We start from the raw sequence: 13,137 nt of genomic DNA on the forward strand, positions 1-13,137 counted from the left end.
CTCATTTGATATGAAAGTAAGTTTCATGATGAACTAATGGCATTGAATCAATATTGTAGTTATTGATAATTTTTCTATAAACTTGATCAAAATTCATTGAGTTCAACTGTATATTTTGACATGGTGGAAGTACTAACTAGGCAAGTCTGAAAAACTAAAAACAAACAATCAAAGAAGTTGCCCTGCATTCTCTCTCCAGATTTTTGCCACGAAACACCGCATTTCATCATTGTCGCCCATAACCTCTTCTGTATTGATACTTAATACACCAAAACCTGAAAGATCTAGGCATCGCAGAGCAGCAAAACAATGCCATTTCCAGATTCATCTGGCATACCATGACAGTCTGACATAGGTTGCCTAGCTAGATTGGAAGAAGGCGCGGGCATAAGCCTAGAACACTGCCCGCCGGAACATCAGCTCCTGAACCTAGGGGAAGCAATGCACTGCTGTCAAGCATTAGGCTGCGAACAAGCCAAAACATCAAAATACCGAGGAATCGCCATTGCTAGGATGGCTCAGCTGGTGAGCGCCGAGAGCATGCCCCCAGCACTCTTCGAGGCCAGAACCACCTCCCAGCCAGGCCCTTTCAAGGGGACAAGATGGGCTGCATTGGGAGCCATGGCAGGGCCGGTGAGGTCACTCCGGTCCATCAGCTTCAGAAGGTCCTCATCGCTGATATCCGTCTGGATCATCCTGTCTTCCTCACCCTGCTCATCCCTCAGCAGCGCCAGCAGCTCCGCCTCCTGCAGTTCTCAACGAGAAGTAGGAACACATCAGCAATCATGCAATCGTTTGATGATCACTGAAGAGACAATTTACATGGTACAGTGAACACAATCTTCTATATTCCGAACAAATTTTTTTACATCTTACATCTAAGGCGTTAGGCTTAGCGGCATCTTGTTGAAACTGTCCCTTCCCAATCACCACATGCTCTAGCTTCAGCTTTCCAAAAGCTCTCTTGATAATCCGTCCCTGCGACAATGAGGAGATGAGTTCAATGCCACAAAAACTAGCCAAGCAAGAGTCTGAAGATGATCCCCTAACCATACCTCAACAGAATTCGATGTTGCCAACCGATAAACATGAACAGGTTTTGTTTGACCAATGCGATGGCATCGATCCATAGCCTGTAAATCCATTTGAGGGTTCTGCAGAACAGAGCAAAAATTCAGCATGCCACAGCTATGAAAGGCAAGCATTGTACCAAGGACAGCTACAGACTCTCCAGAAGATAGAAGAAAAGTTACCCAGTCACTGTCATATAGGATGCAAGTATCAGCAGAAGTAAGGTTGATACCAAGCCCCCCAGCACGCGTGCTTAGAATGAAGACATTCATACCACTGTTCAAGTCATTAAACTCCGCTATCTGACCCAGGGAAACAAATAGTGAGATAACAACATCTATAGACAGCTTCAATTAACTAAGGGAAAAGGATTAACATGCAACAAAAAGGCAAAATAAAGGAACATGCTATAGTTTAGAGCACTGGTTCCACAATTACAAGCCAAGCGCATTTAACTCAAGCTTACATAAAACCTTTGAATCCGTCATTTCTTTGCCCACAAGTTTGTGTGCTGACTGGTTTGGGTGCAATGTTAGGATGTGCGCAAATATGTATGGTGTGTGCATACGCAATACGTTAATAGTTTCCCGCCCATAAACAGGGCTGTCCCGTCTATTGTAATCATGCCATGAGTCAATCTACGCTAGTTTAGCCTTCTTTCTTAGCATTGTTAGTGGTAGTTATCTCACTATGCACAAGCATGAGTATGATAGATGATGTCCAGTAAACTAGTAATAAATTGGCAGACTACCACATTACCTGCTTCCTCCTGTCTTCCAGCTTGACATTACCATCAATTCTGCAAACCTTCAGACCTTTTGTATCCAAATAATAGTCAAGGATGTCCAGAACTTTTGTCCACTGTGAAAATATTAGGACCTACAAACAAATCAATTGAACTATATGTCATTTCCGAAAAATAGAAATCATGAACAATGCGCTGGCACATGCCCAACCTTGTGATTTCGTTTGAGTAGAGCGTCCAGTAACCTGTCCAACAGCTGAAATTTGCCGCATTGTCCCAGAAGCTTATCAATAGGTGGATAGAAGTCTGCAAACAAAATAAATAAAATGAATAACAAAGTGGATAAAATAAATTAAATTAAATAGAGCAATGCAACTAGCATATGTACAATGAGCAATGATACACACAGCTTGTGTCGAATGCAGCATCCAAAAGATCAGGGTGGCCACAGTTTTTCCTGAGCTGAATGAGTAGATTATTTAGCTTCGTCTTGATGCCAGGTCTCCGCAAAACTACAATATAGCAAAAACTTGTCACATTCATATGCTATTTACTTATGGGCAGATTGGACAATAAGTACGCATGAAGACACATGCATGAGATGAGTGTACACATGCATACCAATATCTGTGTTCTCATGCAAGTAGTTGTCGAATGTCCTCTCAACCAAGTGATTCTGGATTTGTTTCTGATGTTCAGTCATGTTAGCATAGATGATTATCTCTTTCTTTCGTGGAAGCATGTGTTCTACATCCTCTTTCATCCGCCTTAGAAGGAATGGACGCAAAATGGCATGTAGCTTTGAGACAACAAGGACTCTTTTGTTCTCATCAGTTTCTTCCTGTTGTTCCCCATCTCCCTTCCCAGAAAAATCAAACCTGTATCAGATCAACATTTCCATGAAGTATTCAAGAATAACTTCACCATCTTTATGACAAAAACACCCCATGTTAACGTATGAAAATCCATCAGAACAGTTTTAATAGTATGTCCATATTACATTATTCATCTGTATACAGCTTAGAAAACAGAACATGTCCACAGGTAACATAAATAAAAGAAGGTGAAAGATAAATCAGAAAAAATGTCATAACAAGTATTTTTTTTTACTTGTGTTTTTAAAGTCTACATGTCCCAAGTTTACAATAAGAACATCTGTATACGGAGCTATATATCCACAAGTGGCTGATACTGCAGAAGGAGTTGGCTGCTCTGGCACATGATAATATCAGCCAGAGAGCCCTGGAGGTGCCCACTGTGGCCAATGGTAATCCCTCATTTTCAGGGAGTTATCCATCTGGATTGCAGTTGTTCTGGACCGTAACATTCAAAAAAGGGCTGCATTGCCCCCACTGTGATTAACCATTTCTATATTCTTCTTAATGAATGGGTAGTGCCCCTGCCAGGTTACTCGGAAAACAAAGATATTTCAAGAGCTGTATGAATAATAAACTGCTACAAGCACACCATATAGTTGTTCTGATGCTGGGAAACTGATATCTCAATGAATTAAGTTTAACAGAGTTGTTTGCATTGGTTGAACACAATATGTGCTCTTAAGAACCAAACATAACTGTGCAATTAGATTCATACATCAATTGACTATCAATAAAACATGAGAAAGGTGTGATAGCTCCCGGGTGCCTAGACACCCTCTATGAACAGTAAAATTAAAAAAATAGAAAACAAAATCAAAAAAATCTGAAACTTTGCAGCATCAACGATGATCAAACTTCGTAGGTTCCTACAAGTTTTCATGTCAAAATATCATGTAGAGAAAGATGTACAAACAAGTTTCAGATTACACCTAAAAAGTGCTCAAAACTTCAAGCATTGAAATATTTTCCGTGTGTAGAGCTCCTCGAATAGTTTTTTGGCATGAAAACTTGCTAACACCTACAAACTTTCATCATCTTTGATGCTGCAAAGTTTCAGATTTTTCTTATTTTTTTTTCTATTTTTTTTTATTTTACTGTTCATAGAGGGTGCCTAGGCACCCGGGAGCTGAAAATCCACTCTCATAAAACATCCAGCCAATGACAAAGAAAAACTATTTGAAAACTATTCAGGTAGCTTTTAATTATAATCAATAGAAGGCAATAAAAAAGGCCACAAGACTGGAAAACAGAAGTAGTGCTTCCAGGATATGGGGACTACGAACAAAAATGGCATGCAAAGAAAGGGCAGATAACAGTGCAGGTGTTAGTTCAATGCATCATACCATGACTCAAATTCCTGATGGGATGAGAATATATCAGGCAAAATGAAGTTCAGTAGTGACCACAACTCTGCTAGATTATTCTGAAGAGGTGTCCCAGTCAAAAGGAGCTTATTCTCCATCGGAATGCGCTTTAACTCCCTCAATAATTTACAATTCGTATTTTTCAACCGATGACCCTAGAAAAAGAAGTATCAAACCGACTCGTAAATATATAGGGAAGCGGGAGAAGCATACAGGGACAATAATACAGAGCATATGAAATTCTATTACCTCATCGACAACAACATACTTCCACTGGTAATTAGCAAGCAATCTTGCATCATACATGGCCATCTCAAATGAAGTGATTATTATCGGAAAATCTGGGCCAACTTTTTTGGGCATGAATTTCCTCCTTAGCTCTGCCCGAGCCACTTTATCTCCATGATAAATCAGACCAATCAGAGATGGAGCAAACCTGAAACCAAGAAGTCATAATAAGACAGCAAACTAAGAACATATACAGTGAAAGACAACTATGGATACTTTACCTTGATAACTCATTTAACCAGTTTGACAGAGTGGAAAGAGGAGCAATAACCATGTACGGACCGACCATACCATTTCCTTTGAGATGGGCAAGAAATCCAATTGTCTGGATTGTTTTCCCGAGGCCCATTTGATCAGCTAGTATTCCATTTAGGCCGTTTTGCCACAGTGATATTAACCACTTAATACCCTTTATCTGGTAAGATTTCAACTTTCCTCCAGTCAATAATGGAACAAGATTGGCTTGCTCTTTTTCCCACCTTTCTTCTTCAGTGAGAGTACTATCATCAGCAGTATGGTCTTCACGCGATCTTGTAAGCATGGCTGCGACTGCTGTCTTAGCCTTCTTCTGAACAATATTTATATACGGTAGTCAGAAGCAACAGAAGGTTAACATAAGTAATTTCTTATAGTTTTCGTATACATTCTAATCATCAATGATAAATCAAGTTACCACCCTAGACCAATGATCCATCTCGAGGAAAGATAAACAAGATGGTCACAACTATTCCCATTGGCATCAACAAGTCCAGACAAATCAAAGCAACGTTGATCTTACAACATTATTCTAGCGTGCAGACAGCAGTAGCTATGCTCCAACAAAACTCGAACAGCTCTTTTAACTAAGATAAGATGTGTGAAGTAGTACATTAGAAGGGTGCTACCGGTGGACAACAATAGATCAAGTGGCCTCCCCAGAATTGTTCAAACAAAATCCTTCGAGCAGGTAATACAGACAAACTGCAGTTCATCGACAGTATATGACAACCAAACATTTGCATAGCATGTTTATGAATCAGGGAAGACAATGTATGAAATCTGAACTCACATCATTGTACTTTGGCTTAGCCTTTGCTTTCCTCTTTCTGCCGCGCCCTTTCTTCTTCTCTTCCACGGGTTCCTCTTCATCTTTAACTTCAACAGCTTTCTGCTTGAGCAGCAGGCAACACCACAAATGTCAACGAATAAGAACAAAAATAACTAGCAGGGAATACTGATGGAGAAACCAAACAGCGGGAGACATGGCCAGCATACATCTGTGATCTGCTCCATCTTCTCAAGCAGGAATTCAGAATAGAGCTGTGTCTTTGTCAGCAGCTCATCCAACTTGCTGAACCGTTGATTCGGATCAAAAGTCTTGCGAGCTTCCCTCCTCCTGGCCTCCTCCTCTTCCTCTGCCTTGAGCCGGGCCCGGTACAGCTCCTCTTCCTCCTTGGCCATCACCTCCGTGACGAGGCCAGCGTCGCCGTCATCGGCCTCCTGAAACACATCGGCCGCCTCCTCTCTGACGGAGTTCAGTGACTGATCTGCAGCGGCCTCGAGCTTCGAATCGCCGGCGTTTCTCTCGTCCTTGGCGTCGGGCATTTTCTGATCTCAAGCAAAACAAGCGCATCATCATCATCAGGGTAAAAGGACCGAAATTTCCTTCCGAGGACCAAGAAGGACGGAAATTGGCCGGAAACCTAAACGGACGAAGTTCAAACACCGCGCCCGACAGAAGGAAATGGAATCGGCATAGGGTTTTTTTAAGCCGAGGCTTTGGAAGAGCAGATCACCTCGTCCTCCAGAACGGATACAGGAGAATCGGCGTCGCCGTCGGCGGCCGTGACGGCGGTGGGGGCGGCATTCGCCACGGCGACCACCATCTTGACTGGCCTGGAAGGCGATGGCCGAGGGAGGCGAGGCGGCGGGGGCAGTAGCGCCTGCGTGCGGTGGTCGGGGTGGGAAGACGAAACGAAAGGGCGGCGGCGGCGGCGGCGGAGGCAAAATAGGTCTTTTTGAAGGGGGTGGGCAGCGCGTGCATTTCAAAATATCTTTTTTTTTTTGGTGCGGAAAGTATTTCGAAAATATCCATATACGATGCTAAAATTAGTATAGCAGATTGGTAATCAGCTAGGTTTCCTTGCATATGAAATTTCTGGTTTCTTTCTCGGACGTCATAGTTGTATGGGGGTGTGAATTGTAAAGCTCGATGGCATGCCACATGTTGTTCAGGTCTGATTCGTTCAACGGTAATGGTTTTTGTTTCAGTCAAACTACTTTTGAAGTCCTAAAAGCTTCAGATCAGTGATGAAGTCGCGTTAAGCTCGGATGAAGAGATCATGTGTCTTTTTTCTCTTGCTGAAAATGGACAAGTGTTTGTTTTTGTTGTGTAGGAGTGTCCTATTTTTTCAGTCATATAATGTCGGTGTTTACGTGCTTTGTAACTGAATCTTTATTTTATTAATGGGACATGTATTATTATGTAACAAAATATACATGAAAAGGTTTGAATCGTGTACTCCCTCCGTTCCTAAATATAGGTCCTTTTAGAAATTGTAGTACTAGACTACATACGAAGCAAAATGAATGAATCTACATTCTAAAATATGTCTATGTATATTCGTACATAGTCCTTTAATGAAATCTCTAAAACTATTTATATTTAGGAACGGAGGGAGTACAAACATAAACATATGAATGAATGGGAGTCAGTGGTGACAACATATTAGCCGACCATTTGACTGGGCATGATGACAACATCATCGTTGACAAGCCACGGTCAATGATGTTTTTGCAGTGGGACGTCCATAATATGATCAACACTCTCAGGTCTTGTTCAGAAAGAAAATACTCTCAGGTCTTACTACTACGGCCTGCCGGTGATGACTTAGAACGAGTTCTTTTGTAGCTATTTTCAGCTTCTTGTCAAATTAAGCCAAAAGCCTAAAAAAAATCGAATTTGTGTATTGGGTTTAACTTATTTTCACCTCCTCCTCCTTCACAATGAAAATAAGCTTGGGTAGACCAGCTCCTCGCATAAGCTACTTACAAACGAAGTGGTATATGTGGTTGCCCATTAAGTTAGTGCAAATTACTACCAGAATGCCACCGCACGACCTGTCCACAAACCCGATCGAAAAAAGGCCATGCCTGTGTGCACGGCCAGAGAGCTCGTCTCGATAGGGTTTCCCCCGCCACCGCTCTTCGATTCGTCACCGCCGCCGCTCGAGCCGCCCTCGTCGGTCACCGCAACGAAGGGTTCCGCCGCCGCACATCCTCCTTCCACCCCTTCTTTTGCCGCTCCCATGGACCGCAGGCATCCCGCAGCTTCATGTCTCCGGCGGCCCGACGTGCGCCCAGCAGCAGCTTGTCGTCGAGCATCGAGGTAGCGTCACAGCTGTCCGTGAGCCCGAGCCCGAGCGGGAGCATACATCACCTAGGTCCTGGTCGTTCGCCCCCACCGTCCCCCCTCAATCCTTCGGTGTGCGGACATCGATGAGCTCTAAGGCTGCGGCACAGGTGGGATTCGACATGTGAGGCCACCGGCGGAAGGACCTCCGGCGAGCTCGCCTCGCCACTGCATCTTCGTCTAGCCTGCACATCCCGTGTTGAGCTAGCTCCGGTGTTGGCTGTTCACCCGCAAGGTGTTCGAGCTATTGCCTACAAGTCTTTTTTATTTAATTATGATCAAATTGACATTGAGATGTCAAATTGGTTGATTCATTTTCTGTACATCAAATTGAGATGTCAAATTGATTGATCCATTTTCTGCACATCAAATTGAGATGTCAAATTGGTTGATTCAATTTTTGCAACCTATTGCTAAGTATTTGTGATTACTTAGAGAGTAAGTTTTTTTGTACATTATTCTGCTAATGATTGTGCTACAAAAATTTGTATGGTAATAGTGTTTAACATTTTGTGATATTCGTATGCAAGACATGATGTTAGAGTAACTAACTCCTAAATTATAGTTGAGAAAATAAGCTGAATGACTGAAACTGAAAAGAACTGGATGATTTATTTTTATGGACTTATTTCCACAATAGCTTATTTGAGGCTTATTTTCATAGCAGCTTGTTTCCACATACTTACTCAAAAGAACTGGCCCTTAGAGTCTTTGGCAACTTGTGATTGCGGCAATATCAGCTATAACAGTATCTAAATAATCTTAGTTGAGAAAAAATAATCTAGTTTTTTTAACTACAATTATTTAGGTACGGAGCGAATAGTAGTCATTGAGGTGAAAGTCATGTTCTGCTCACGAACTTATTTGAGCTCATGATGAACAATAAAATCATTACAAAATGGAAACTAAATCAAAGAATTTGAAATTTTGTGTATGTCGAAGTTTGACAAATGTTTTACTTGCCTGCAAAGTTTGAATACGAAATCACATTTGTGGAAGCCTTGGCAAAAAAGTAATATTAGCACTTCAAAATGCTTTTGAAAATAACACTTTTGAAGCATCGATTTTGTTTTTTTACCACTACTTCCACGAATGTGATTATTTGATGAATAATTCTAAGCACTGAAAACATTTGTCAATTTTTACCCCAGAAATTTTTTAGAACTTTTTGAATTTGTTTCTAGTTTTTTCAGAATTTATTTTTCACCGATCTAAAAAACTATGCTTCCTAGTATGAGCTGCAAGATTACAAAATAAATAAATAACAACGCCATATTTTATCAAGAAATATTTATACAATTATGGACAACCCCACTTGTCACTCTCGACAAAAGAAACACACACTAACAAATCAGCAGACCTTATTTCATAATAACAACAAAATATATAACTGACGACTCAAGGCAATCCCGACCTCTACTCCCAACCCCTGCTCCCGGGCGGTCGCGTCGGGCAACACCGGGGTAGCCCCCGCCAATCGGCTCGAGGCCTCCTCCGTACCAAGCTACTCCCTCCCGTCGCCGCTGTCAGGGACGTCGTCTCGCAAAGCCTGTGTGGCGTTACAAAGGCGATGGATCTCCTCGGCCATAGATCAGACTGAGGCTGCAGCGTTCCGCACCGTCCATTCAACAACAATGTCGCGAGGAGGAGGCGGCCAGGACCTACGACTTGCGACGGCGGCGATGGACTTGCCCGATCTAGGCCTAGATTGGTTCATTCGGGTAGCCACTACTACTAGGGAAAAGGCTAGTAGTATCACGGGTTTTCCCCGTATCAGTAGGATAGGGACCCACGCTATAGCTACGGTGCTATAGTTAACATTTAGCAGTAGCACATGCTGCCCAGCGCTACTGGAAACTGGGTTAGCAGTAGTGCGCTTTCGTAACAATCATTACTACTATCATGCAATAGTAGTAGCGAGCTCTTAGAAGCCGCGCCACTACTAAACGGGTGATTTTTTTAATATTTATATTGTATTTACACTATGCAAAAAACAACATTTAGATTAAAGTGGATGGGTGCACGTGATCAAGTCGTCAAGTTGGGTTAGAGGGAAAATATGATGATGCGAATCGCAACATTATATTTTTCTCTTATTGAACTTGATCACTTGCATTCATCCACTTTAATCTAATATCTGTCATATAACTTATCCTCCTCTTAATCATCTAATGACGCATCATCCTCTTAATCATCTAACAACTCATCATCCTTTCAATCACCTAACAACTTATCACCATCTTGATCATCATCTTAATCATCTAACGATTTATCATCATCTTGATCATCTAATCTTTAGTACATAATGTCATAAACTAGAAAAGGTCATCTCTCTAAGCTAGCACATACTATTCTCTCGTATGTAGAACCTACTACTCCCTACTAGGTAAAATAGCATAAAAAGGTAAGCTCCACTTTTCCATTGTGAAGAATAGAGATCCACCTGTCTCCGACATGTGGCATGCGCAAATCCTTCGCGTCTCCGCCAAGTAGTTGTCGACGGCTTTTCATTAAATTGTCAAATCCTTTAAGTTTCAGGCTTCCGTCCCTTCTAGAAGCAAGTATGCATTGCGGAAACATATAGTCCACCGTGGCCATAAGCTAATAACATTCAAATGACGACCTCCTATAGTCAACATTTGGTGGGAGTTTTTGTTAAAGAACATAATAATAACATAGTTATCAATCTAGTTTTGCTTAAGAAAAAATATGTATTAATGACACAATAGTAAAAAATAATCTTACCATGCTATCTACATGGAAATTATTAGGGTCCAACTCGTGTAGTAGTTGCATGTATTCAGAATAAATTTCGCCAATATCATCATATTTGTTCTCATAGTCATCAACATTATCAATAAATAAGATCATATAGTTTTCTCCAACCAAGCTAGACCGGACCCTGGACTGTAATAGGTCATGTCTACTGTCTTTTGAGTTTTTTTTAAGAAGAGAAATAAGTTGTCAATTAAAAATAAACAAGTTTAGTAGGGATGAACACCAACTATTTTTAAATAAACTATGCAAATCTCTTAACAAATATGGTTGTCAAACTCACATTGAGGTAAAACTCGAAGCATATCGACATCCACTCAAATGTCGATATTACGTTCAATTTCATCTTCAGGACGAATGTCGAAGGTTATTTCCATATCCTCCTGAAATCGATATGCATTACCTAGAACTTTCCAAGTTGAGCAACCAAAATGCGAGTGATTAATTGAATTGTATAGTGTAACCAAAAATGTAAAACCATGTTTAGTCCTCAGGTGAGCTCTCCTCGTCTCCATATTCTCCGTTTCTTAGAAACCGAGCTTCTCCACGACATATCGTCTTGCATGAAAGGGGATGCACTAGTCGAATTGTCAAAAACTGAAATTACACGTTGATCGAAGCAAAGAAACACAAAGCAAAGAAGCAAAAAATAGTGGTTATCGTTGCATACCGTAAAAATGTCAAAGATCTCGTCAAGCTTGATGGTGAAGAACCCGCCGTTTTGCAGGTGAGGTCTGTCACGCATAGACCCCAATCTTCGCCGTAATAATCACACTTAAGGATCCCCTCGTCCTCAGATGATATTTCCTGTGTTCATGATACAGAGATAAAAAAATCAACCACAACTATTTGTGTATATCAAAAATCAGCATGGATTGAGTTTCGGTCTGTCGAGGCTTCCTTGAAAAACTCTCATATCTCATGATGTATATGGTGCATACTATCTCACACTGATATGGTGGTGTTTGTTGTTGGACACTCCCTTACACTACTATTTCGACCGTCGCTGATGAACGCTCCTCCCTTTGTTCCCACGTGCATTAACAAAATGTCACTCCCAAGATGCGACCCTATCCTCAATTTGGCACGAGGGCCTCGTCAGGGATAGAAGCGCATCTCGTCGTGTCGCAAGAATGGATATCGTTACAAGTACATGTACTGAAAAGAAGAGATATATAAAGAGTTGGCTTACACTCGCCACAAGCTACATCAGAGTCACATCAGTACATTACATAAACATCAAGAGTAAGAGCAGGGTCCGACTACGGACGAAAACAAACGACAAAAGAAGAACGACGTCCATCCTTGCTATCCCAGGCTGCCGGCCTGGAACCCATCCTAGATCGATGAAGAAGAAGAAGAAGAAGCAACTCCAAATGAACAATCAACGCGCTCGCGTCGAGAAACCTCTACCTGTACCTGCAGCTGGTGTTGTAGTAATCTGTGAGCCACAGGGGACTCAGCAATCTCATTTCCAAAGGTATCAAGACTAGCAAAGCTTAATGGGCTAGGCATGGTTAAGTGGTGAGGTTGCAGCAGCGACTAAGCGTATATTTGGTGGCTAAACTTACGAGTACAAGAAATAAGGGGGGGAAGATCTACGCATAGCGGACGTGAACTACGGATGATCAAATGAATGATCCTGAACACCTACCTACGTCAGACATAACCCCACCGTGTCCTCGATCGGAGAAGGAACTCACGAAAGAGACAGTCACGGTTACGCACATAGTTGGCATATTTTAATTAAATTAACTTCAAGTTATCTAGAACCAGTGTTAAACAAATCTTCCACGTTGCCACATAACCGCGGGCACGGCTTTCCGAAAGATTTAACCCTGCAGGGGTGCTCCAACTAGTCCATCACAAATTACCACAAGCCGCATAGAAATCCTCAATCACGAAGCTCGCGATCTCGTCGGATTCCCTAGTGGAAAACCTCAACTCTGAGATTACCCAAAGCATCACCGAAATCCCGATGCACAAGATATCTCATCAAAGGTAAAACTAATCCGGCAAGGCCGCCCGACGTGTCGACGTACCCGATAGGAGCCGCGTATCTCGTTCTCAGGACACGACGGATGGAACTAGCTACGAGTGCCAAACCTCGAGTTTCCTCGCGGTGGCCCCGCAGGCAGACCGTTTGGGACCAACACCATCAGCACTGGCCCCCCCTGTTTATGTAAAATTACTCCTTGGGTAGCGCTAACTCCCTATGCGTTTCAATTTATCAATATTATTATGTTGGGCAAATGTAGAACCAAAGTTGGGCCTTGCCAGACCAGCTTTAATCTAAAACGAATTATCAAGGGGGTCCCCATAACAACCCCGATCGTGTTAGGAGCGCTCGTTTATGGAACATAACACCCGGTAGCCGAAAACTAAGGGGGCAAAGGTGGAACAAAACACCAGGCTAGAAAGGCCGAGCCTTCCACCTTTTACCAAGTATATAGGTCCATTAAATTAAATAGCATTTAATATGGTAATATAACAAGGAACCCATGTTTTCACATGGAAGCAACTGCACCTGCAACTAGCAATGCTAACAACATGGATAAGCAAGCGGTAACATAGCCATTCAGTGGTTTGCTAGGTTGAACAGGTTGAAGGTTTCATGGCATTGTT

The 13,137-nt window shown here is 42.0% G+C and overlaps 1 protein-coding gene across 1 annotated transcript; it reads right to left on the reverse strand.

The window, feature by feature from the left end:
• Window positions 1-200: 200 nt before the first annotated feature.
• LOC123420760 (ATP-dependent DNA helicase DDM1-like) lies at window positions 201-6,226 on the reverse strand. The gene is made up of 14 exons (XM_045107429.1): window positions 6,122-6,226; window positions 5,601-5,933; window positions 5,395-5,493; window positions 4,568-4,914; window positions 4,308-4,494; window positions 4,038-4,213; window positions 2,438-2,694; window positions 2,224-2,328; window positions 2,028-2,122; window positions 1,831-1,950; window positions 1,254-1,373; window positions 1,056-1,154; window positions 877-978; window positions 201-746 (listed from the first exon to the last, which is right to left on the reverse strand). The coding sequence occupies exons 1-14, from the start codon at window positions 6,209-6,211 to the stop codon at window positions 519-521; spliced, it is 2,358 nt and encodes a 785-aa protein (XP_044963364.1). The 5' UTR covers window positions 6,212-6,226; the 3' UTR covers window positions 201-518.
• Between the last annotated feature and the right edge of the window lie 6,911 nt (window positions 6,227-13,137).

Source organism: Hordeum vulgare, unplaced genomic scaffold (genome assembly GCF_904849725.1).
Source record: "Hordeum vulgare subsp. vulgare unplaced genomic scaffold, MorexV3_pseudomolecules_assembly, whole genome shotgun sequence".
In the NCBI taxonomy this organism is placed as follows: Eukaryota; Viridiplantae; Streptophyta; class Magnoliopsida; order Poales; family Poaceae; genus Hordeum; species Hordeum vulgare.

Coding starts and splice junctions, on each gene's coding strand:
- LOC123420760 (XM_045107429.1), bottom strand. CDS start 6,211: ATGGTGGTCGCCGTGGCGAATGCCGCCCCCACCGCCGTCACGGCCGCC. Junction 5,494..5,600: donor AGATGGAGCAGATCACAGAT/GTATGCTGGCCA, acceptor CTGCTCAAGCAG/AAAGCTGTTGAAGTTAAAGA. Junction 1,951..2,027: donor TACTCAAACGAAATCACAAG/GTTGGGCATGTG, acceptor ATTTGTTTGTAG/GTCCTAATATTTTCACAGTG.